The 25,034-nt window shown below is 41.3% G+C and overlaps 1 protein-coding gene across 1 annotated transcript; it reads right to left on the bottom strand.

Moving 5' to 3' along the window:
* Positions 1-12,895: 12,895 nt before the first annotated feature.
* LOC148024321 (uncharacterized) lies at positions 12,896-17,104 on the bottom strand. Its single transcript, XM_087693941.1, has one exon. It carries the CDS (start codon positions 16,524-16,526, stop codon positions 13,158-13,160), a length of 3,369 nt encoding a protein of 1,122 aa, XP_087550067.1. The 5' UTR covers positions 16,527-17,104; the 3' UTR covers positions 12,896-13,157.
* Positions 17,105-25,034: the final 7,930 nt, after the last annotated feature.

Here is a 25,034-nt window from a genome sequence, read left to right as displayed (position 1 = left end):
AAGCTAGAGTTTTTCTAGATGCATTTCAACGTTAGAATCCAACACAAGTATCGGTTCGTCGATCGGATGTCATTTGGACCCCCATTAATCCCTACAAGGTTTGGCATTATAAAGCAGCTACTAGATATAGGAACCAAAAAGTGCGCGACAAAGGCCAAGTTGATACATTTCGATGCTGCGGAAGCACCTATCCAAACGGATCTTGAATCCAAGTCCATTTACCTACTCAAAACCAAAATATTCACTTAGGGATAATGTGAACACAAAAAAACCGAACTAGTTATTTTGAAGTTAATAACCTTAGGCTTATTAAAAGCCTCAAAAAATACTAAAAAACTGACGAAGGGGAGGGAGGGGGTTCAAATTTTTTTACGCCCTTCCAAATCTCATTGATGACGCTTCAATCGTGATCATTCTAAAGAGAGAGATATATATATTCTTGATCAGAGCAGGGAGAGGAAGGAGATGTGTGTGATTTTTTTTTATTCTCATAGAGTATTAAGAATTCTAAAAATTCAGTATTTCTCTCTCCTCTCTCCTCTCTCCTCTTTGCGGTTGTTCGTATACATCAATTCAAGAGAGAAGAGAGAGGGTTGTGATGAAGAATCCGAAGCAAATGATGATGCTGTAGTGATGGAGGACGTAGATCAGGCGGCTAAGAGAGTGCGTCAACAGCAAAGAAGAAGCATCAGCAGCCTCCCATCTATGCGTAAGTGAGTGGTTCTTTTGTTTTACAGAAAATGGTTGAAGAAAGTGCTTGATTTTGTTTGTTCTTGATTTCCCATGTTGCATTTTCTCTGAAATATGAAAGAAAACTAGAAAATACAATGATATAATATTTTCCCGCAAAACACGCAAAACCTACAAGTTGCGATTTTTACAAAAATAATAGAATTTGGGGTTTTTGTTGAGTATTTTGGGGTTATATGGGCTAGAAATGGATTTGAAAATGATTTTGAGTGTCCTTGATCAGTAAGAACTCATAATTTTGGAATATCTCATTTTTTGAAGAAATAAATGAAAAAACAGGGAAAATAAGAAAAAATTTAGTTTTTGCTCCTAAAAATTTAAGAAAAAATACATTTTATATCCATGAGCATATAACAAAGTTAAAGCATGGGGATTAAGCCTCAATCAAGCCTTGTTTCAATGTTATAGTGTGTTTTTATCAATTTTTACATGAAAATTTGCATTAAAATGAACCCTACATCTATCCAACGAATGCAAAACCTAACCTTAGGCGGGAAGAGGGTTTGTGAGAGTGGTTAATTGCTGAAAGTAATTCAAATTCTGATCTATTTGTCTATGCACAACATATAGGATAGATTATCATTTGAATTAAGGAGACTAGAGCACGAAGAAATTCGGTGCTAGTCTCTATCAACATCGTATGTACGATTAGTTGGAAAATCATTGAAGGGTTGTTTTTGCACTCCATCTAGCTAGTTTCTAATGATAAAAATCTTGAGCACAATGGTCATCCACACTTTCATTGAGCATAACATGGTATCAAACCTGGACGCATTACAATTGTTTGTCGAATATTAATCTACGTGGAGTGTGTAAGGAAACCTGAGCTATAGGGTAGATGAACGGTTACTTGGGAAAAAGCTTGATAAGAAACTATCAAATATTCTAGATCGTGCAAAATATATAAGAGTCAAGATTATTTTTATGTTCTTTATGTTAGAGCAGCACATTGAGGGGCCAATCCTCTCAATGTAGGAGAGCTGCAGTAGTGGGGCCACGGCATTCAGCCGAAGGGATTGCCTCCTTTATGTTTGTGTTACGTGGAATATTATACCAAGATGTGTGGGATCTCCCTCTGAGGTGTAAGGAAGGGCAATCATTGAACTGTGTTTTACTACAAACCCAATATCTATAGTAGTGATTAGGGTAGTGTGTCCCTTAGATGCTCCTAGCGACGAGGCCTTGTGGAGTTGTCTTGAGAGTTATAGAGACCCAGTTAGTGCCTATAGCGAGTGTCAGGCCTGTTTTGGATCCTGACAAGTTCAATTATGAGATTAGGAGTAAGCCATCAAAGCTATAGTCCCTTCCTAGTATGCAGCTATAATGCATTATCTATCTATAGGAGTGATTGGGGTTGCTATATCAAAGTTTGAGAAGAGAAAGATTAAGCAGCATGCACTATGCTTTTTTATTATAGTGAGTGTCTTATATCGGAAAGGTGTGGACGAGATTTATTACCAATGCATAGTACCTGATGAGGTACCATTTATTCTTAAGGAATGTCATGATTCACCATGTGGGGGACATTTTGCTAGATAGGTTACTACCTAGAAAAAGTGCTCCATGCTGGATATTGGTGGTGGCCATCAATTTTTGAAGATGCTTTCAATTTTGTTAAGGGTTGTGATATCTATCAAGACACAATGCCAAGGAGAATCGTAAGCGAGTGCTAAACCTTATTTCAGTTACATTACCCTTCAAAAAATGGGATATCGATTTTGTTGAACCAATATACCCTCAATCAAATAGAAAGAATCATTCCTTATCTCAAGCATCCGTATTTAGAGCAACATTACCATCAAGGTCGAGTGATCTGGTGGAGTAAAGGTTATCAAGTTATTGAGTGGCAAGATTGATCTTTCACGTGGGATTTTAAGGTCTACTACCACCATTCTCAAAGGATTCTTATGAGTATTCCCATCGAGTTTAGCAAGAAAGGAGGAATTGTCCCTATCATACATCCTCTCTCTCAGCTAGACTTTGATTATCATAAGTATAAGTGAGCTAATCAATATGGTGTGGCCTATCTCGGTCTATACTTTGTATTTTGACAAAGCTTCTAGAGGACCCACTAAGCATGCGAGTATTGGTATGGTCATCATTAAAGATCCCCTTGTTATGAAAATGGGAGTATATTTAGGACACTCTTTTATAATAATATGGCAGAATACAAGGCCTTGATTATGGGGCTGAATGTAGCCCAATGTGGTCGTATATGTCGGTTATTGGTGAAAGGTTACTTGCAATTAGTAATCACCCAATTGAATAGGACCTATAATGTGTTGAATCCCATCTTGTGGATGTACCATCGTGTAGCCTTGGATATCTTACATATTTTTGAGATAGTGACTTGTCAGCTAGTTCCTTGATAGTGGAATTGATTTGCGGATTCTCTGGCCAATTATGCTTTTTTTGAAGATGTCTTTTTCAATTGTGGTCCAGGTGAGATCTTACAATCACCTTCTAACATTAGCTCAGGACTACTTTGGGGTCTTCTGACACATCCTATTTTGGCCATCGATGCTAGTTTGGGTTATGAGTCAAGTTGCAATTGAGCATCTTTCTATTTTGTCATGGATGTATAGGATTGTGTATCATCAAACCCTTCTTTAGATCCATTGCTCGATGACGTCTCACTACTAGATGGATCATCTATTGTTTCTAGTTCAGTAGAGGATAAAGGAGCTCTCTCACTCTAAGGAGACTCACAATAAGCATACACTATTACACGATTGGCACCTCTACCTAGAATCACTCGACCAGCAGGTATATCGACTTGACAGTCTGTTCGTAAAATCCATGGCCTACCTAGCAAAACTCAATAGCTAGAACATCCTGCAAACCGTATCACCCTAAAGTCCAGGTAGCATTCCACGCTTGCAACAGTAACATGGACTTTAGTGATGCAACCTTCTTGTTGCCTTAGACTATCATCAGTCATCCTACAAAGTGTGGAGCTGTCTTTTTGGATTTCTAAACCCAGCCTCTCCATCAAGTCCGAAATCATGATATTGACGGAGGATCCAATGTCCACGATAGCATGCTCCGCTAATATTCCATCCACGTACGCTGGAACCTTGGGACAATGCTTTTCAGCATGATCGAACCAATCTTCTCCCACTCATGCTATGCCCAAGGTTCTACAATATACCCAATACGCAAGATTTACTTGAATTCCTTGCGTACTCTTGGAGACAATTTAATCAATTGCAGAAGATTCACATCTAGTTTAACTTCGCAAAGAGAACTTTCTAGGTCAAAGTCGTGGTAGTTAGCCAAAGTTCTCTTCTCTCGCCAAACCATTCTCTCCTTTGGTCTTTGGACCGGCTTTGCTGCCTCTTTTTTAACTTTTGCCTTCTTTCTTGGCAATCCTTTATCCTTCTCGGGATCAACTTTACTATCAACAGGCCTTCGAGGTCCACCTTCCATATCAGGATTCAGGGCTTGCTTTCCCCTGGCATCTTGCTTTGGGTTTCCCTTGACAGATTTTACATTTCCTTTATCACCATCTTTAGTCTTTTGACCTCTTGTTATAGCTCGTAGATTAGAAGTTTCAGCATCATCGACACATACGGCCTCAATAATACTGACTCCACTGCCATGAGGCAACTCCTCTAAATTAGCCTTTCCTCGTTGTAGTATTTGTCTTGGTCCATCATCTTGCTAGAGATTATTCCCTTGTGCGTGATGGTTAACTAGACCTGGCAGTTTACTTCCTTGTTGGAGATAATTGATCTTACTTCAACAAGTAGCAGCTAAGTGGCCAGACTTTTCGCAAATATCGCATTTGACATTGGACAATTCCTAGGGAAATGTTGCCCACCACACCACTTATAGTTGAATCTTGAGGGGGCACACTCTTCAGGGCATCGACTCCCTGTCAAATTCTGCTACTTCTTAAGGAAATTGACATCCACAGCTATTTTTCTATACTATTCAGAAATCATATCGGTGTAGTGCTTCACCATGTACTTAACTTCACCAAAGACACTAGAGGCACTAGACTCATAGCCGCAATCGTCTGTCTCTCATCCCCTATCAGCCTAATCACTTGATTAGGAATTGGACGCTAACCTATTGGGACAACATTCAGATTTTTTGTTTGGCATCCACCACTTAGTGGGGCCGTATGACTAGCCATAGGCATAGTCATACTAGGAGGAATTGGTATCAAACTAGCTTACCTAAGCATAACAGTCACTGCCAAACATGCATGCACCTTCAATGCATTAATCGATGAGGGAGATGAATTTAATGTCTTAACTCATGATTATACACACTCTTGGGAAAGTGCAAGGTTGTAGTTTCTATTGATTCTGAAAGCATGACAATGATCTTCTATGTGTTGCCCAACACTAAAGGTGCATGCATGCAGTCGCTATTAGGACAAACCTTTAAGAAGAAATCTCGTTGTAATGACAACTACGAATCACAACATATCCATCTCGCCATGGGCAACATCCGCATAGTTAGAGCTTTCAACAAGGACTACATGACTCCTTCCAAGTTTGCAAAACCACCAGTAGAGTTTGGCATGATACTCCCTCTTCCATTTGCATTTGACATGGGGTCCCCTTGACTCCCGTTGGTTAGTGCCAAATTATTACCATTCCAATTTATCATTGCAGCGTAAGCCACTTGCAAGAGTGACTCTACTCCTTCTACTTGGGTAATAGTAGTGTCAATGTTGACCAAAGCGACACTACTCAGCTACACCTGGATATTGAAATCTAATCCATGTAGGAAATATTGCAACTGTGCAATCGGTGGAATGGGGATATAAGTATTGAGTTTGCGAAGAACTTGCTTTAGTTTCTTGGCATAGGCCTGGACATTCTCATTTGGCTCTTGGTATGTTATATTCAAGATACGCAACCAATACTCTCCACCTCTCTCAAGAGCAAACTCTCTATGGAAGGCCGTGAAGAATTGGTCAATGCTAGTTATGGTTTCGGCCTCTAGATCGTGATACCATACTACAGCCCTCCCTTTTAATATCATATTGAAGAATATCATTAGGTGTCCTTCGTCTTGGATTTGATAGTTGAACATGAGTGTTTGAAACTCCTTAATATGGAGCTCCTAATGTTGGTAAATCTGGTCTCCCTGCTGAAATTGCGATGGGTTGTGCCATGGCTACAATCGGATTGACAATAGGAGTTTTTGTAGGTAAAAATACACCCCCACTTGAAGTGGGTTGATTGACTGGAAGAGGGGAATTATTAGGGCTTCTTCTTGCACTCAAAGGGCCGCTTGTGATACTTAGGTTATTAGAACCACTACCGCTTATGTGTAGTTGGCTGCTCCTTTGAGGAGAATAACACCTTAAAATCTCCAACCACCATCTAGCCTTCTCAGCACATTCCTCTTTTTGTATTTCGGCTTGACAGTTCTTGTCAGAGGACATAAACCAACTATTTGGTCCCTAGAAACCCTATATTTGTGACCATTGCTTATTGGTGGCTCCCGAAAAACGCACCACTGATGGGGCCTAAAATGGGCCGGAACTTACTATGGCACTAGCTGGACCTCATGCACACAACACACAACCCCACCACATGGCCTCGTGGGCCAGGAGCGTCTGAGACTTGCTTCACACTAAATGCTAATGTCGATTCTACATTTGTATTAGGTCATAGTCCAATGTTTTCCATCCCTTCTCCTCAGAGGGAGACCCATAACATATAGGCATAGTGCCTCATAACACAAACATAAGGAAGCGCCTCTCAGTTGACTATCATGGCTCCATTGCGACTCTCCTACGCCTCGGGGATTGGGCCCAAGATGTGTCACTCCAACATAAAGCACACACGATACAAGCTCCACTCTTTCATTTTGAATGTATTCCAAGAGATACCGTGTGTCCTTACCAAACAATTCCCAAAGATCAATCAACTAGCCTACCCCCACTATCTCTCCTTCTCCTCCTAAACCTGTCACAAGCTATTTCTTCTACATCATTTGCAGCCACTGAAGATTAACATGTCCCACTCTCTTATGCCATATTTCCAAGTCTCTAACTATGCCAGAGCCATGGGCAAAAATTGTTGATTCCATAGCCATGCTCTAGATTGGAAATTATTTACATCTCTTCTCTGTAGTCAACCTCCCAAACCCCATCATCAACCCACTTGGCAAACCTTCAACCACCCAATCCCTTATCAAACAAGTGCCATGGGATTGGCACTCGGCTAGGAGGGGGGTAGTGTTATAGGTCCAAACAAAATCCCAAGGAAGCCCAAGACAGAAAAGACCCAAAAAGTTAGAAATGGAAGACAACCCAAGGCAAGAAAAGTAGAAAAGAAAAGCAAGCTCAGAAAAATGTAGGAAAAGCCTTAATACAAAAGAAAGTGCACAATAATGAGTGCATCGAATATTCTAGCAAAGAAAGTGCTAGTGGGTGCATTGTAATTCATTTTGTAAAAGAGTGTCAGGTTCCCTCTTGTGCAATTTGTAAATGTAGACGGGCACGAGTGAAAGAACCATGAAAAGAGGAAAGAAATAAGGAAAGAAGACCTTAGCCAAAACGGCCAGTCATGTAAAAAGGGATGGGCACCCAAAAGCGGAGGAAGGCATGTATAAAAAGGCAAAAAGGGAATCGAGAAGATCATTCTTGTGTCTAGCCAAAAGTAGCTTTCTTCTTCTTCTTCTTCTTCTTCGCGCTCTTTCTTGCTTGTGCTTGTGCTTGAGAGAGGGAGGGAGTGAGTGTGTGAGGGTGAGGGGCCGTGGTGGGGAAGCTCTCCATCTTCTCCTCTCTTCTTCTCTTCTCTTCTCTTGTCTCATGCGTCTGGCAATGGAGCATGGAGCTTGGAGCTTGAGGATCAAGATCGCTTGAAGCTTGCATGCTTGAAGCTTGCACTTGGATCATGGAGCTATACTAGAGTGCTTGAAGGAGGAGGTAACTCGATCAGGCATGGAGGTAAGCTCACTACACTCATAGGTGCAAGAGCGCATATGGCTATGTGAGAGGTAGCTATTACACTTGGCTTAAAACATTGGAAATGATAAGCGGTTCGTGGGTCTTGGCAGTCAAGCGTGAGCTCCCACAGATAATGACAAGTATGAGGAGTTATTAGCACCATACAAAGAGAAGAAAGAGAATAGGGAAAATGCAAAGCCCTCCATGAGGAGACCTCAAAATTTGTGGTAGAACTAGAAGAGGTAGAAGGAGCAAGACTGAAAAATTATACAATCGCATCTAGATGATGAAGAAGTGAAACAAATGCAAAAGAGAACCCTCAAATTATTTGAGCAGTGGGAGGAAGCCACCAAAGGACAAGAAGATCTCAAGAGGACTATAGCCATGTTGACCCAAGGGAAGGAGAACCTACAATGGAGCAAGGAAGAATGCATCAGTATTTTAGAAGCCCTGACAAAGTGGCAAAAGCAAGGGTTGGAGAAAGCAAGGAAAAACATCGACCAATGGAAGGAAGAAAGTTCATGGCCTATGCAAGTCCATGCTTCCAAAATTGCAAAGGCTAAGCTTGACAAAGGTGTAGCAGAAGATAGAGCCTAGCTGGTAGAAAAGATAATGAGAATCCAAAAAAGAGTTTTGTAAAGACTCTCACATAAGTCATCAACCCAAAAGAAGAGGACACAATGGAGGGATTGAAGAGAAAACTTCAACTGGCCACCACGAAAGCCCTACAGAACACCTTGGGGCCACTACCACAACTACTAGAGTACAAGCCCACTCAAGATGAAGTGGCCCAGTAGCTTGAACAAGAAGGCCTCACAAGGGAGCAGCTAGTAAGATTGGGATTCACGATTCACAAGGAGCCTGACCCTTCATTACCACCAATTGATTAGGACATGGACGATGTTCCCGAACCATCCCACACACAACAATAGCTAGAGCACTCACCCGAAGAGTCATCCTCTTCAAGTACAAATAGAGATCCAAAGTAGCAAAGGCAAAAATAGCTAGGTGAAGTGGAGCTAAGTTTAAACTATAATAGGCATTGGAGGTGTCCTTCCTAAGAGAACACTAGGAAAAAAAGCTCTCAGCCCTAGAAAAAGTGGAGTCATGGGATGCACCGATGACCTTTGTTTTCAACAAAATGGCAAAGTTCAAGCGGATACTCCTAGTGAACATCATGAAATAGGTGTTTGAGATTGGGGGAGTGCTAGGCAGGGATCAAAAGCTGCAATATCCTAACTCATGTTGAGGAAAGGAGGCAAGATACTAGCAGAAGAAGGTGTTTGAAAAGCATAGACTAGTGCTTGGCTTTGAGTCACAACCAGCAGCTTAAAGGCAAACTATCTTCGAGGAGAGCCATGAGGCATGGATGGCCTTTTGTGGAGCACTGCCCGAGGAAAGAGGAGATCATGAGCATTTACCCTATCCACGAAGGCATGATGTTAACTACAAACCTGACACACATGGATGTTACGAAATGCCCAAATCCAGCCTTTGTGATGACATGTATAAATCTAAAGCTATTGATGCTCTTGCTAAGTTCAAAAGAAATCAATTGAGGAAGGGAGACTTCACACCTTATTTTTTTATATAAATTCAGGAATAGACATGTATGCCATGGCTAGGCTCATACTTTGAGCTACCATGCTACCTACCTACTACGTGAACCTTTTGGAAGACATGAACAAAAGCCAATTCACTAGTTGTAATCATCCCTTCTTGCCCTCAACAACAGTGAATACCTGCTTGTCAATTAATACATGATAAGCAAGGTCTTCCTTGAGAAATCCATGATGGCCTTACTTCCATTAGCCCAAGATCAAACGAGAGGCAAGGAATAGTTGCCAAAAATTAAAAAAGAAAATGCTCTTAGGGATTCCCATGTGGGAAATCTTAAGTTCCATCATGAACTCTCTCTCTCTCTCTCTCTCTCTCTCTCTCTCTCTCTCTCTCTCTCTCTCTCTCTCTCTCTCTCTCTCTCTCTCTCTCTCTCTCTCTCTCTCTCTCTCTCTCATTCAAGACTGAGACGAGTCGGAGTGATTATGGTGGCTAATGGTAACACAATTGGGATAGGTGTAACTGGAGGCCCACACAACTTGCCAATAGCAACTAGTACTAGCAAGCATCGATGGAGAGAGGGGGGGAGGAAGAAGAAGAAGAGGGAAAAGAAAGAGAGAGGAGGAAGAGGTGGGAAAAGAAATGAAGAGAAAGAGGGAGGAGGAGGAGGAGGAGGGAAAGAAATGAAGAGAAAGAAAGAAAGAGGAGGTAAAAGAAATGGAGAGAGAGAGAGAGAGAGAGGACGACGAGGAGGAATGGAGATAGATGGAGGAGGAATGGAGAGAGATGAAATTTTCTTAAGTTCCATCATGAACTCTCCCTCCCTCCCTCTCTCTCTCTCTCTCATTAGTTGAGCACCATTCAACCTATCCATATAAAGTAAATTGAAAAATGATAGTACAATGTTTGAGCTTAAGTTGCATCCTCTTAGGGTCTTTCCAACCAACTTCAATTTTTAGGTACTACATGCAATTTGGTAGCTAGGTTTTTTACATTTATAGGGCCATCAATACTTGGGTAAATACTTGGCTTGCCTCTTATTTGTATATTGGAAACTTTGATTCCATGGTCTATAATACAATGTAATGCTAATAAAATTTGAAAGTGATACTAAGTTTTTCACATTTAATGTTATTTGATCTACAAAATATAAGTGTTGCCTTGGATATAAAAGGTACAAATACTACATGATTTACACATGATGTTTAATACGTAATGGGCTAATACCTTGCATTTTCATGATTAAAAATTGCATTCCAATACATGTATAACATTCCAATACATGTATAACATCTCCACCAACCATTTGTCTTAAAGTGATACCAAATATTTTACATCTCCTTTGCCATTGCTAAGACGTTTCAATTGCTTATGGACTAGAACCTTAATTAGCCTCACATTATTTGGAAAAATGAGATAAAATGATTATGTATATAATGTGTATATGTAGAAACCAAAGGGGTTAGAGAACTAGGAATGGATACTATAAAGAAGGATGAGGGGATAGAGATTAAGAGAAAGTCATGAGAAACTTAAAGAGGGAGAAAGATTGAAGAGGCAAAGTGAATTCATATTTTATGACTATATATGTTGCAAGAAAACACAAATGGACTAGAGAACTACAAATAGTACTTTAAAGATCGATAGAGATCAAGAGAGCCATGAAAAACTTTAAAGGGGGGGAAAAGATGGGGAGAACCAAGTGAATTCAGAGATATAGGACTACTTATGTTGAAAAAAGGGGGTCTTAAGTATTCATATATGTGTGTATGAGAGAGAGAGAGAGAGATTTAAACAAGCATTAGGATAGGGTTTGAGGGGTACACACACACAGGTTGTAAGGCTACCCAATATGAGGGCATACAAGTAGATTAACTTAGCAAGTTGCCTTCATGTTCTGTTTACACTAAGTACCGTAGATTAAGGCACACAACAAACGGCTTTTGCATATGCAAGAGTTACAATACCTTAGAGGATGTATGAGTATTAGATACAACACACAAGTAATGAATCTAACGCTAAGCTCTATGATCCTCTTTTAACTTAGGTGGACATGCATGCACTCATACCTGTAAAGCATAGTATAAAATTTATTTCATGCAAGCACCACTTGATTTATAGCATTGGACTCCCATAGCATACCTTGATTGCAAAATTCAAAGTTTACTCATGCAAGCTCAACTTGAGTGCACAACGGTGTACAACATTTGACTCCATAGCATAACATAGGACATGCTACTCAATTGGTAAATCAAATAGCTTTGATAGAGAATTATGAGAAGTAGGTGCCAGTAGAGGGAGTGAAGTAGGGAAAGTGTTAGTAACACTAGAGTGGAGCATCAAGAGAATTTAGGCACAGTGCACCTAGTGTTACCATTATAGGGACGTGGCTTGAATCCAATACATAAACAAGGATAGAATAACTTATCTTAGGGTACAACCATTTTCCCTCTTCCCACATGCATAAAAGCAATCCAACCTTCATCCATGAAGACGCCAGCTTTCCGCCATCTTTAGCAAAAAACTCTCAAAATCTCCTAGTAAAGGCCACATGTATTCCAACTTACTAGCAAAGCATACATGCTCAATTCATTCCTATCGTAATCGGCTGCATCATTCCTCGGCCAAAGATTTTCCTTATTAGCCACATTATATCCTTGCCTACCTTCAAGCGAAATCTTGGTAGGTACTGATTCTTCCTATTTCTCTTAAACTTCATCATCTTTCTCTCCCTCACTCGTCAAATTGTAATGACAGGCAGAAGTATATGACGGGTCTGCTTACTTTCTGCAACCTCTTGCAATTATATATTTGCTTGTTGCATTGCAGACCATGGAAGGATTGTGGAATAGAGGATCGTGAAGTGAAAGGTCCAGAATGAAGAATCCAGATAGAGAATTCAGCTCAGTCATGGCAATGAAAGGTCAAGGGTCTTGGGTCTTTAATAAGAGATACAATTACAAAAGCCAAAGGAAAAGCTTAGCACACACAAAATACAGCACGTTGCTAGCCTTAGTGAGCAAAAAACATAAGGGCTGCAGATATAAATCTATCAAGAAAATCGACTGTTGAGGAGCACTTCTCTCTAGAATGACAGTGCCCATCCTATTTCGAAATCCCATTGATAATGTCATCCGGACTCTGATTTTGAACTCTCTTTAATAAAAGAGAAGGCATTGTGTTTTGGGCAGCCCTCCCTACATTTTAGAGCAAATAGATATTTCATTGTGCCGCTGGGAAGGGGCAGCGCAGATCGGGATTTGTACTCTTGCACCACAGCCTCCCTCTATTATTTTAAGGCAACCTTGTCAAAAGTGTCTATTTCTAGTTTGCTACTCCAGTGCCACTAACTTAGCATAGGCTATTTGCTGATGACATTGAAATACCATTACTTCAACAGAAAGGCTATTGAGGCCACAAGTGTCACTAATCAGGAGCCCTCATTCAAAATGCCCACAAAAATTATGCACAAAGGATTCAACAAGCATCCCTGCAGACGTTTGTGTGACCCAGCCATAGATGGGCGCCCAAGGGCCCTCACAACAAACATGAACTGAGCACATGCCAGCATGCCTGCCCTAGTATGCTCTCTTACCACACCCTAAAGAACAGTTCAGTCCTACCAGGATAACATACACACCTTCAACACAAGAAATTGTGCCAGAAGACTTTGAAACTGTTTTCCATTAAGTTTGGCAGTGTAAAAAAATGTACAGAACATGTCCAAAGGCTTGGATATTCTCAGGAGTTAGCATGGAGATTGTGGGAATTCAACCTTTATCCCTTCAAAATCTCTACATGGGCATCATTTAATAGTCATGCTACTAGTTCTTCTTTTGGAAGGAAGCCTTTCATTAAAATGGATGAGGTGCTTAAATCAAATTACTCAGTATACATCAGCTTACCAGGGTGTCTGTATGTTATAGTGTTTTTATGTCAAAGGAATGCCACCATTTCCTGTGAAATGACCATTCTCGTGCTCCAAATCATCTTGTGTAGCTGTGACAGACTCAACCATCTCGGCTTCAAATGTCTTGGAAGGAAGCCTCTCATACATTTTGGAGCCCATTCGCATGAGCTTGCTGGACCCTTGCCTCAGCACCTTCCCCCACTTAAGGCCATTCCATCTCTGCTGGATGTATATCACAATGGCCAACAACACAGCAAACACTGGTATGGCAATATCCCCTGCCTTGGAATAGAAATCTGAGCTTGGGTTTGCATATTGAAATTCATCTGCAAAGTAAGGATTGAACACTGGTGACCTCAGACTATCATAAACATGTGGTAGCAGCCTCAACACAGTCACCCCCACATAGAAGAGCATACGGAGGGGCTTTCCTTTTACAACCCACAAGTGGTTCCCAACCACCTGGGGAAGCAAGAAGAGATCCTGTACCAACCCGTAATACTCCTTCAGGATTTTTTCCCAATCATATTGCTTGTGTAGACCACCATACCAATCCATGTAAGTGGAAGATGAAATGGGACGCTTGCTCATACGGATAGAGTGAATTATGAGTACAGAGACAAACCCAAGTGCATGGACTCCTGCACATATGCCCAGCACTTTTTTATCACTGGGCACCCTCCATGATTCGAGAGGCCGCCTTGAAAGCAGGCGGATCCTTGACTTGTACACCTTTTGCACTATCCTTAGTGTGAGGAGGAATGTGGCGAGGGTCAGCAGATTCACAATGTACCCAATCACATGGCTCCACCTGCCCTCACTCAGTACTGTTTCCTTCATGTCATCTGAATCAGACCTCATCCTTGCAAAGAATGCCTCCATACCTGTTATCAGAGGTATGCTAAAACCAACAGCTTGCACTGCAAGCATCAGAAGAGAGATGTAAGGAGTAGAGTCTGCATGAGTCTTCACATACATCAGCTGACTGACTATACAGCCCAATATGAGACTCAAAGTGAGAATGCTAAGACCCCCTTCCAGACTCTTTCTAGACACTATCTCTTCCCTCTGCCTTCTGTAAAGAATGGGGAATGTTTCAAGATTAATCTTAGGGAAAAAGAGAGGATCATCCTCCGTTCTTCTGCTGGTGACAGTGAGTAACACTGTTGGGTTCATGAACCACCTTACATTGGTGGGTGGGTATTCCACTTTGAGCACGATCATACAATCCAATCCCTCCTCCAGTAATTCTGCATTTTCTTGGAATGTCTTCCATGGAGCATTCACCTCTCTGCAACCAAGCAGATAGGACCGCCCAACAGTAGGATCATACTCACCTTCAGCAGCTACAGCCATCACCTTGTTCCCCAAATTATCTTTTATCTTGAGCTGAGTAGCAACCTTGTAGAAGCTCTTCTGCTCATCAACCTTCTCCACTTCATCATCTGTGGCACTTACAGGTGCTGCTGCCTCTCTAGCCTGCATCCAGTGCAGCTTCACACGATCTTCTATAGCAACCATATTTAGCTCTACAAAATGTTTTAGATGAGGACCTTTGGATGAATCCGGATTAGTAATGGCTAAGGTTTGGAGAGACAGGTCCTCAAACAGGACCATGAAATCCCCACTGTGATTTGCGGAAGGGTACTCCAACAGAGACTTCTTGATGCTTTCTCCAAAACCTACAGGCTCATCCTGCTCCAGCAGAGCCCCTGCCTCATTGATTTTCGTGTACTCATAGGTCATGTTTTGAGCTAGATCAAAAGGGAGCTGCAAGGGGTACAGAGGAAGATGAAAAGACAGAGGATAGAAATCATTGGAGCTAGCAGCTGCACTGGAGATGCTGCCTTCTAAGATGCTTCGTTGCCTCAATGAGAGAGTGAGAGGAATGTAGATGTGAATCTTGGTGTTGCATGCCTCTTTGATACTGGTCTTCGATGATAATGTGATTCCACCTCGGCACCCCACCAAGCATAGCTCGCCCGATTTGCTGTTCCACTTGCCCTCTGCAGCCAGAGTGAGTCCATCTAAGCTTGTTTGTTCAAAGGCCAGGTTTTGATTTTCAGATGGCAGGACAGCCCTGAATACTGCACTAATATTGGCACTCGAAGACCCATCCTTATCAGGGTAATCAACACAACGAATGTCCTGCACCAGAAGCTGTGTGCTATTAAAACCCCCATCCACCATGGCCTGTTGAGGAGAAGTTTGAAAGGGGCCCAATTTCATGCATGTGGTATTGGACAGGGTACAGTTCCAGTTAGGGAGGATGTCAACCCACTGACCAGTAAGGAGTTCTTGCACAACAGTGCAAAAGGAGGTCCCTTGGTACACATTCTTCGGAGAAGAGAGTTCCCCAGGCCTCCTTGGACTGTCACAGGCAGAAATGACAAGATCACTGGATTTGAACTGATAATTCGCATAAGCACCCAGCTGGGAGAAGAGATCTATGGGGTCAAAGTAGTTAGGGTTAGTGGGTGCATGCAGGCTCTGCAATCTACCCACTACAGCTCTAGACGTGAGGGAGAGCTCTTTGGGGAAATGCAGCACAGCCAGGATCTTTGAGTCGTCAGAAAGCGGGGGAGAGAATCTACCCTTGTTCCACGCAGAACCAAGCCAATCCCAGGGATCTGATTCATTTCTGCCTCTGGAAGGAAGCTTGGTGGATCCAAGCAGGCAAAGGAGTCTCTCTCCGCTCTTTAGTTCAGCATACACACCTTCCATGAGAATGCCTAAAAGCGAGAAGCCAGGATATACCTGAAAGCCTTGCAGGCCGCTGCCCATGTAAGAGAGTGATCTTTCTGATGAGATACCCACCTGCAAGACTACACTCACATTCACCATGTTGCCTTTGGAAGAGAGTGGAACACCATTGAAGAGCTGCACATCAGTGATCCAATTCGAAACCAGGCGTACAGGTTCTTTATCCACAGGGAGACCTGATGAGTTGTAACCCATGGCAGACGTCCCATCTGGCTGTTCGCGATTTGCGAAGAATGAATGCTGCTCCATAAAGGGCATCAACGGCCTCTTGCCCTTACCGGTGGCCTCGTCCCATTCCCCGTTAAGGAACGTGAGCTCGTTTAGGATCGACCACCGCTTGTTCTCGGCCTCGCGCCCGAAGGAGGGATCTGTGGCGAGGTCCTTGAGGTAGGGCTCGCACTGCTGCTGGACTTCTTCGCTGCGGTCGTAGTTGGACCTGTACCCAAAGTTGGCTCCTGCACCCCCTCCTGCTGGGTTCTCCCACCTGCTAAAGCTGGTGCTGGTGTCTGGCATGAAGTCAACAGAGGCGTCAGGCACGGAAGATGAAAGGGAGGAGAACTGAGCTACGGAAAGAAGCGCAAGCAATAAGCTGAATGGATGCAATTGGGATCGAGATTGTAGGGCCATGGCTGATGATCTAAGGATATACTAGGGAGATGGTGGTTTAGGGAGTGAGGGGATCAGCCATCTGAGAGGAGGTATACTTTTAGTATTTCAGGGGATCAAGGATGCAACGAGACTATACAAAGAAGACAGGTTCAGCTATACACATTATCATCTAAGTGAGGGAAGGGCAGGCAATGCCATATGCGAACAGGAAAGAAGAAGAGAGATGAAGTAAGCTTGTGGCAGTGAAACCTATATAGGATGCTAGTATGTGAGGGATGCTGGATCAACAACAGAAGCACGAACGAAAGCGCGTTCATATGATGGCGATGGAGGCAGGCAGATGCTGATGAATTCTGTGGGGAAAATCGGGGCGGGAGATTGGGAGACACAGCATGATGGTACATGTGCATGGGTGCCTTTCTTTTGCTTTCAGTCTTTCTTTATTTCTGGTTTGTGTGGGGACGCCAAAAGGTCTGCGGTGCACAGGCCTGCGTGCATCGGAGCGGAGCTGCGCTAGGACGAGGAAAGAGAACCGGTTAATTGGGAGAGGGAGAGGGAGAGAGAGAATTGGGTCCACCGTCCACCCTCTCTTTAGACGGGGGTTCGCCGCACTTAATGCCTCCCTCTTCATTTTTCTGCGTATCTACAGGGGACCTCTCGAGACTCGCACGATCGGAGAAGAAGACTGTTTAAACTTTATAAAGCGGCAGATGACCTCGAGGAGCTCACATGGCTGGAGTCTGCATTCTTGATAGCTTGTTTGACAAAATTTACATCCATTTTCCTGTGGCGATCAATCAAGCCATGCTTATCGGCCCATGAACGAAAGCTTCCTTGTCCTTGGTCATATAGCGACATCTCTGCCCTCGTAGTTTCCCGCGACTTAACCCACCATTCGCGAAAAACTAAGGTTTAATGTACAGTAAATTTTTATTTTTTTAACCCTTAAAGATAGAGGTTTAAAATCTTGATTTATACAATGTACCTAATTATAAAACCCTAAAATACATGTAGTTCGATTCAAATATCTCTCCAAATTTTTTTACATGCAAGAATTATGTATATTGTTATATTATATGTATATATATTATACTATCCAACAAGATTTACAGCTCCACGAGGGAACGACCAATCGATGAGCTAACATCTTTGGTGATAAAAACCCTCGCCTAACCAACAAGTAAATAACCCTCACCTAACCAACGAGTAGTTTATAAGTTTCACCTAGCCAACAAAGAATACCCAATAGCCAACACAATTGGCATAGGGTTGTCAAAGGTCAAAGGATTGCTTTATGTCTCCTCGTCTAACCATACATTCACATATCAAAATATTAGGTCGTTTTAATGAGCAAAATAGAGTCAAGCCATGATATAAACAATTCAAGCCTTTCTCAAACATAAAGCCCTTTTCACTATCACATTGTGATAGTAAATGAAACCTTTTCTCTAATTAGATGGTGGATCAACCTTATTACATTTCTAATGAGGATCCAAAAAAAAACCAAATCTACCTTCTTAGGTTAACCTATTAATCTAATCATTAATTTAATAATGATCAACTATAACTCAAAGTTACTTTAGACTGGTTGTTGCTGGATTTGGGGGTAGTCAAGAAGAGCAATCTTGCAACTTCATCGGTAGGTCCATTGATAGGCTTGTTGACAAGCTCAATCTCCATTGGCCCAAGGTCATGGCATCTCTTCAATGCCCTTGCAATTGATGTAGGCAACAAGATCACCATTCCCTTAGGCAATTGAAGAGTGCTTAAATCCTTCAAGAAACCATTAGTAGATCTTCTACCTTCACATGGTACAACAAATGAATTTTGGATTAAGGATAGTAAATTGGGGTTAAGCTATAAATTGCAAAATAGATCAAGGTAAGCAAGATAGGAACTCTTGGAAAAATAGAGGAATGGGAGAAATTAAAAGATAATGCAAGATTGAAAGCTAATGGTGACAGTTTGGAATTTTGATGGATAGAAGATATGCTTAATACAAGTTTTAAAATAAGTAGTACAAGAGTTAAATATGGGTTATGAAAGTTAAACTAGATGGGGATTAGAATAGCATATTTATAGGGATTTGAATATTACACAAAAATAGGAGCAAAAAGACTTTGTTTGAATGTAAAGGAACCAATCTTTAGGGCTCTTTAGCTCATAATGATCAACATAGGCTTGAACTTAAAGTATTAGGCTTTTAGACCTTAGAGTCTCAAACTTAATAATAAGCTTATCTTTTTCAACCAAGGGATGACAAAGAGAATTGATGATGGGTGAGATAATCTCTCTCTCTCTCTCTCTCTCTCTCTCTCTCTCTCTCTCTCTCTCTCTCTCTCTCTCTCTCTCTCTCTCTCTCTCTCTCTCTCTCTCTCTCTCTCTCTCTCTCTCTCTCTCTCTCTCTCTCTCTCTCTCTCTCTCTCTCTCTCTCTCGTGTGTGTGTGTGTGTGTGTGCATATTTATTTATTTATATTGCACGCAAGGGCAAGGTGGCAAAATGGTGAGCAAAGGAAGAGCTCTTGACCAATAGGGGGTGTTATGTGCCAATTGAAGGGGTTGTTGGGAGGAGGGGGAATAAGGGTTTACATTTGCAAGCCTAGTATACCCTTTCACCCTTTAAGAAATTGTGATATCCTTATTTTGATAATAATTAGGATGAATAGGTTCATCTATCCAAGTAGTATCTTCCTTGAAATTTTTATTTTATTGAATTGCATATTCATACAGTAAACACAACTTTTAAGAGGATTATATATAGTGTTTAGGATTTTACTTAATTGCATCTCCCCTTGAGGCAACACAACGATTTAATCATCACCTAGAATATACTTAAGGTTAGGTAAATAAAGTTTCAATACATTGAGATTAAATACATCATGGACCTTAAGATGACTTTATGTGACATACAAGTAGTACATAATGTAAACATGCTAACTAACAAGGTGGATAAGTATATATGTCATAACTTGGGAAAGTGGAATAACTTATGTAGTTGTGAAGTATCATTGGAAGTATATGCCAAGACAAGTACCAACCATGCCAGTGTTGTGAATGCAGTTGAACAATCATCTAGGTATGTGAATGTGAGCTTGACATCTCAACACTCCTATTAATCGGAAACAACAAATACCAGGAAAAGTAAAGAAGAATCAAGCCAAGCAAAGACAAAACAAACCTGAAATCAAGATGTAGTCTGCCAGAAATAAATTTGGACGCATTATTTTAAAGCATGGCCACTTGTAAACAGCAATGCATTCCAATATTTTAGGTGATCACATTATCACTTTTGTAATAGCACTCAAGAGCCGAACTTGCTCCTACGCAAATCTTAATAACACTCGAGAGTCGAACTTAGTCCTAGACAAAGGTAATAACACTCAAGAGCCAAACTTGCTCCTACAAAAATTGCAATATGTATCTTTGAGTAGAATAGTTAGCCCACAATGGCCATGAGATGCCATGGGCATGGAGCTTCAATTCACTAAGACTAAAAAATGCATATTAAAGCCAGCACTACATGCATAAATTGAGGGAGGTCTAGTTTTGGGCAAAAAAGAAGGATAGGGCACCCAAACGCAACCCGTGTATGAAAGACGAAAAATGAATGGATGAGCTCATTCTTGTGGTTTGAAATTGTGCAGAGCTCTCTTCTTGTTTCTTGCTTCTCCATATTGCTTGAGAGAAAGAGAGAGGAGGGGGCAGTGTTAGGCGGAGCAAGAGATTGGTGCGGGTGAAGTTATTTGCTTCTTCTTCCTCTTCTTCTTCTTCAAAGAGCGAGTGTAGCAATCAAAGCTATGGAGATGGAGCTCACTTGAGGAGCATTGTTTGAGTCATGAAGCCATTGACAAGCCAATGTGTATAGACTATAATGAAGAGGTAAATCAGTGAGTTCACTATGGCATTCTTGAGAGTGTGCAATGGTTATGTGAGAGGTACCTGTATATATATGTCACTCAAAGCACTTGAATCAATAAGTGTTCTATCAAGTCTGCAAAGCTTAAGAAAGCAACGATATTTTGGTTTCATTGTCGAGAGAGAGACTGAATCAAATGGCTAGCGATAACCACTCTATAATGAGCAATGAAATAGGAGCTTGCACTCTAAAATGCCACAAGGATTAGTTTAAGATAAGCGATGTCGGAGGGGTTTTAGTCGAAAGGTCGTATCCACCAAGGATCAGAGAAAGAAGTAGAGAATAGGAGATAGAAGAGAAGAAAAAGAATAGACAAGAGGTACATAAGATAAAGACAAAGCACAATGAATCAAAGCACTATGTATTGTTACAACTTGAGAAGATAAACAAATTCCTTATCTGGTGTTAGGGGCATAAATCCCTAGCCCATGAATTCCATTAGTAACCTTAGTCTTTTACTTTCATATATGGACAGCCTATGTAAATGTGTCTTACAATGTCACAGGACTAATTACCTATATGTCAGGGCGTTGATTCTAGTATTCAAGGAGTTACTTTTCTTGAAGTCAGTCGTGTGATTCTGGAATACAGACAGGAAGGTAGCACCATGCTTTTATGGTTGTCGCATGCTGTTCTTAATGATTGTGTCATGATTTTTACGTGTTTGAGTCTCTGATTTGCATTATGGAATCACTAAAACTCTCAGTTATGGTGATTGAAGTTTGTGCAGATAGTATATTTGTGTTCTTGTTCTCCATTTTTAAGGCGATGATGTGCTGTCATATTCTTTGTTTTCTCGTGATGTATGCCTTAAACACTTTGGCGATCCTATTGGTTTCAGGGAAGTCGTTTTCTTGATTAAGGTGCAGATCTGGAATAAACAGTTATTTGATTAGGCAGTAGGCATGCTGATGGCATTGAGATTTGATAGGGTGCCTTCTATGGGAAATATTTATGTCAGACAATTATCCCTATATCTCCAATCCTATCATTTACCAGGAGAAAATCCAGGGAAATCAAGGAGGCTTTAGCAAGTCAGCAACATTAGGATGTAGGGTTGGATGGCAGGAGAGGTTCAGAAGGCTTGGACATGCTGGATGAGGAGCAATTTATTAATGCTGGGCAGATTTCTTTGGAAGGGGGTGCCTCTACAGGTACCTCAATAGCCTATCACTCTCCTGCCGCTTCAACATACTCTTCAAATTTATCTGATGATGAGGATATATTACCTCTTAAACAACAAGATACCCCTCCTAGGCAGGCATTTGAGAGGCTACAGCATGCAGTGCTAGGAAGAATGTTTTTGTTAAGAAGGGTTAGAATTTCATCTCAGAGGGTTTTGAATTTTGATCCATTACCACCTCAAAGGCAAAGGAAGCCCAAGAAGAAAATCATAATGAATCAGAATCAGTTAGTTAATCCAAAGGTTTGAGCATCCAAATTTTCACACAAGAAGAAAGAAGACCCGGATTGCCATGTGGCACAATTCGAGATAAGATGGACAGCCCAGTGGCTTTAATCAAATGTATGGGGACCATGTAAAAAAGCAACAGTTTGCTGCCACCTTTCAGGGAAAGGCTATGGACTAGTTTGCCAGTTATGGTATGACAGTATTTAATTCATATGATGCTCCAAAAATAACATTTTTGGGTAGGTTCTGTAAGGACAAAAATCCAAGAGATATTTTAAGGAAGATCAAAAGATCAAACAAAAGACTATGTTGGTGGACTATGCCCAGAAATTCACCTATTGTTGTTGTTGTACCTACATAAGCATGTCCATATTTTGCACTAATTGTTGCAAAATATCACTAGAAATTATGCTTGAAGGTTCTCCCATCTTGTCTTTCATTTTGACGACCTTTCACATCGGATTCATCAATGTCAGAGGGGTTTTAGTTGAAAGGTCGTACCCATCAGGGATTAGAGAGAGAAGGAAGTAGAGAATAGGAGATAGAAGAGAAGAAAAAGAATAGACAAGAGGTACACAAGATAAAGACAAAGCATAATGAATCAAAGCACTATGCATTGATAGAACCTGAGAAGATAAATAAATTCCTTGTCTAACACTACTCAGAAGCAATCTCCAAGCATTAGATCTCTTGGAGCTCCCTTGTATGCCAAAAACATGCATCAAACATTAGCTTATTCTCTGTTGCTCCTCAAACCACAAATTTGATGGTTCCATTGGCGCGAAAAGGGGGGAAAAACCCCAAAACTCATGATCACAATTCTTCCAGATCACTCCTTCTTCTCCCAGTTTGGAGTGTTGTTTGCTAATTGTAAACTGCGATCGGGCACTGCATGAATTCGAAAGTCCTTTTTTTGCATGAGATCTTTCAAACTGGTTCAAAAAGCCACTTGCTTTTTGCATGTCACTCCATTCTAGAAGTTTTCTATACCTTTTTAGCATTGAGATATTTACAATCACACCTACTTTAGTCCCTTTGTAAGGAGCAATGAGGGCTCACGACCAAAATCCCATATGCACAGTAGGAGAAAGTACCACCAATCAATTCCTATAAAGTATTGTACTTGCACTCTTTTTCTAATGCAATGATAGTATTCTTTTATTTCCAGTAAAGTGTCATGTCATTGTCAATACACAAGAATGTGTTTATGAGTCCAAGTCTCAATCTTGGAACCTAATTCACTTGTGTGACAAGTTGTCTTTGTAAGGGTCAATGTCTTCATGAGTTTCTTTTTCCTCTTTTAGCCTCCATAGGTTCCGCATTTGCCATGCTCTAGATCCCACTGACTCTAGATCCCCCGTATTTTAACATGGTATTAGAGCGCACCTAAGCATGGCTTAGCTCATTTTAGTAGCTCTTCACCTATGGTCCATCTCTACCCACTAGATCAGTCTCAGCCTATGAACTCACTTTCCATCCCCATCTTCAAGCTTGCCTTCATGGCTACCATAGCCAGCAACACCTTGTTAGATTGAAGCTCTTGTATTTCACTCCACAGGACAAATCTTACCGAGCTTCCTTCTGGAGAAGTGTTCCCCGCTACCGACGCTTCTTTGCATCATCTCAGAACTTGACATTGCCCCATCCACTACTCAGCGTTGTCAATTTTCTCAAGTTCTGTTTTGTGGCCTCCATAGCCAGGTAGTACCTAGGCATCTTGGAGCTGATCATGATGTCTTCTAGGGAAATCTTCCTCAACATTAAGGTGCTCCATCCTATCATAAAAAACGTTGAGATTGATGCATGCTAAGACCAACATTGAAGAAAACGTGGTGAATTGACGAAAAATACGCATGATGTTGCTGTCTGCCCTGCGCATTTGAATTCGGAATCAATCATAGGGCTTTGTTAGAGCATGGAGAGAGCTTCATTTCCATTAAAAAAGTTTTCGAAATGATCAAGTGTAGCTCCTGCAATGTCAAAAAAGCTAGGCTGCCCTCAAAAACCCTAACTGTGACTCCATAGCCAAACTTCACCAAGCTCAAAAATCTTATCATTTTCTCTTCTTGCCACTTGGAGCAACCCATTGTGACTCAGATCTGAAGGTCCTAGCATCAAATCAAGAAGGCTCTTCTGCTGCTTAAATTTGATAATTCTGAAGCTGATTTGCTATTGTTCCTACAAGTCTAACATGGGCAAAAGATTCTCCAACGCTGCCTGTTTCAAAGTAGTTGGGTTTCATACCTGGCAGACCCGCATCAAACTCATCCCGATGAAGAAAGGCCTTTGGGCCATTACCACTGGAAAAGAAAAGAAGCCTTGTGATGCGGACCTTGTTGTCACTTGGCAAAAGAATGATGATAAGGCTCAGGCCATTATCAAACTAGAACTAGATGACAACTATATCCACAATGTGGATAACTGTGAGACTTCACAGGATATATGGAAGAGACTTGACACCTTGTTTGGTGCACAGTCTAAATCATCAAAGTATGGTCTCTTGATTGAGTTTTTCAGGCTTGAAATAAAGTCTAGCGCATCACTTGCTACACATCTAAATTACATGGAAGGACTTCTAACCCAACTTGCAGGAATCAACATTAAAATGGAAGAAGATATTTGCATTGGTGTTCTACTTAAGAGTTTGCCTCCTGAATATAATAATGTATCAACAACTTTAATCAACATGCCAAACCTTGAACTTGTTGATATCCAGGCATCACACTGTTAGAGGAGGAAAAGAAGCTAAAAACTAAGGAAGAATCAAGCACGTCTAGAGATAAACATGCATTATATGTTGGCAACAGGTACAAAGGCAAAAAGGATCAGCTCTTCTGTGACTTGTGCAAAAGGACTGGACACACGAAGAAGTTCTGCCATGCTAGAAAGAGGTCCCAAAAGGCCTATCTAGTTGCAGTCAAAGAATAAGAAGAAAATGGAGCAAAGGAAGAAGAAGACCACCAGGAGAAGGACAAACCTCATCAGCCCTTCTATTCAAATAGACTTTTTTTAGCTTTGTATTTCCTAGCCCTAATGCCTCCAACATAAACTTGTAAACTCCTCATATAGCATTGTAGTACAACCTCTGTACACTTTGTGAGGCCCCTCTTACAGCCTCTAGATGTCCACCATGTTTATACTTAGCCTTTTCTGTGATAGTCTCTAGTGTTTTGCCATGTTTATGGTGTGCCCACACTTT

Source organism: Lygodium microphyllum, chromosome 15 (genome assembly GCF_053477565.2).
Source record: "Lygodium microphyllum isolate KBCC chromosome 15, Lygodium_microphyllum_v1.1.10, whole genome shotgun sequence".
In the NCBI taxonomy this organism is placed as follows: Eukaryota; Viridiplantae; Streptophyta; class Polypodiopsida; order Schizaeales; family Lygodiaceae; genus Lygodium; species Lygodium microphyllum.
This window is presented reverse-complemented; position numbering and strand designations above follow the sequence as displayed.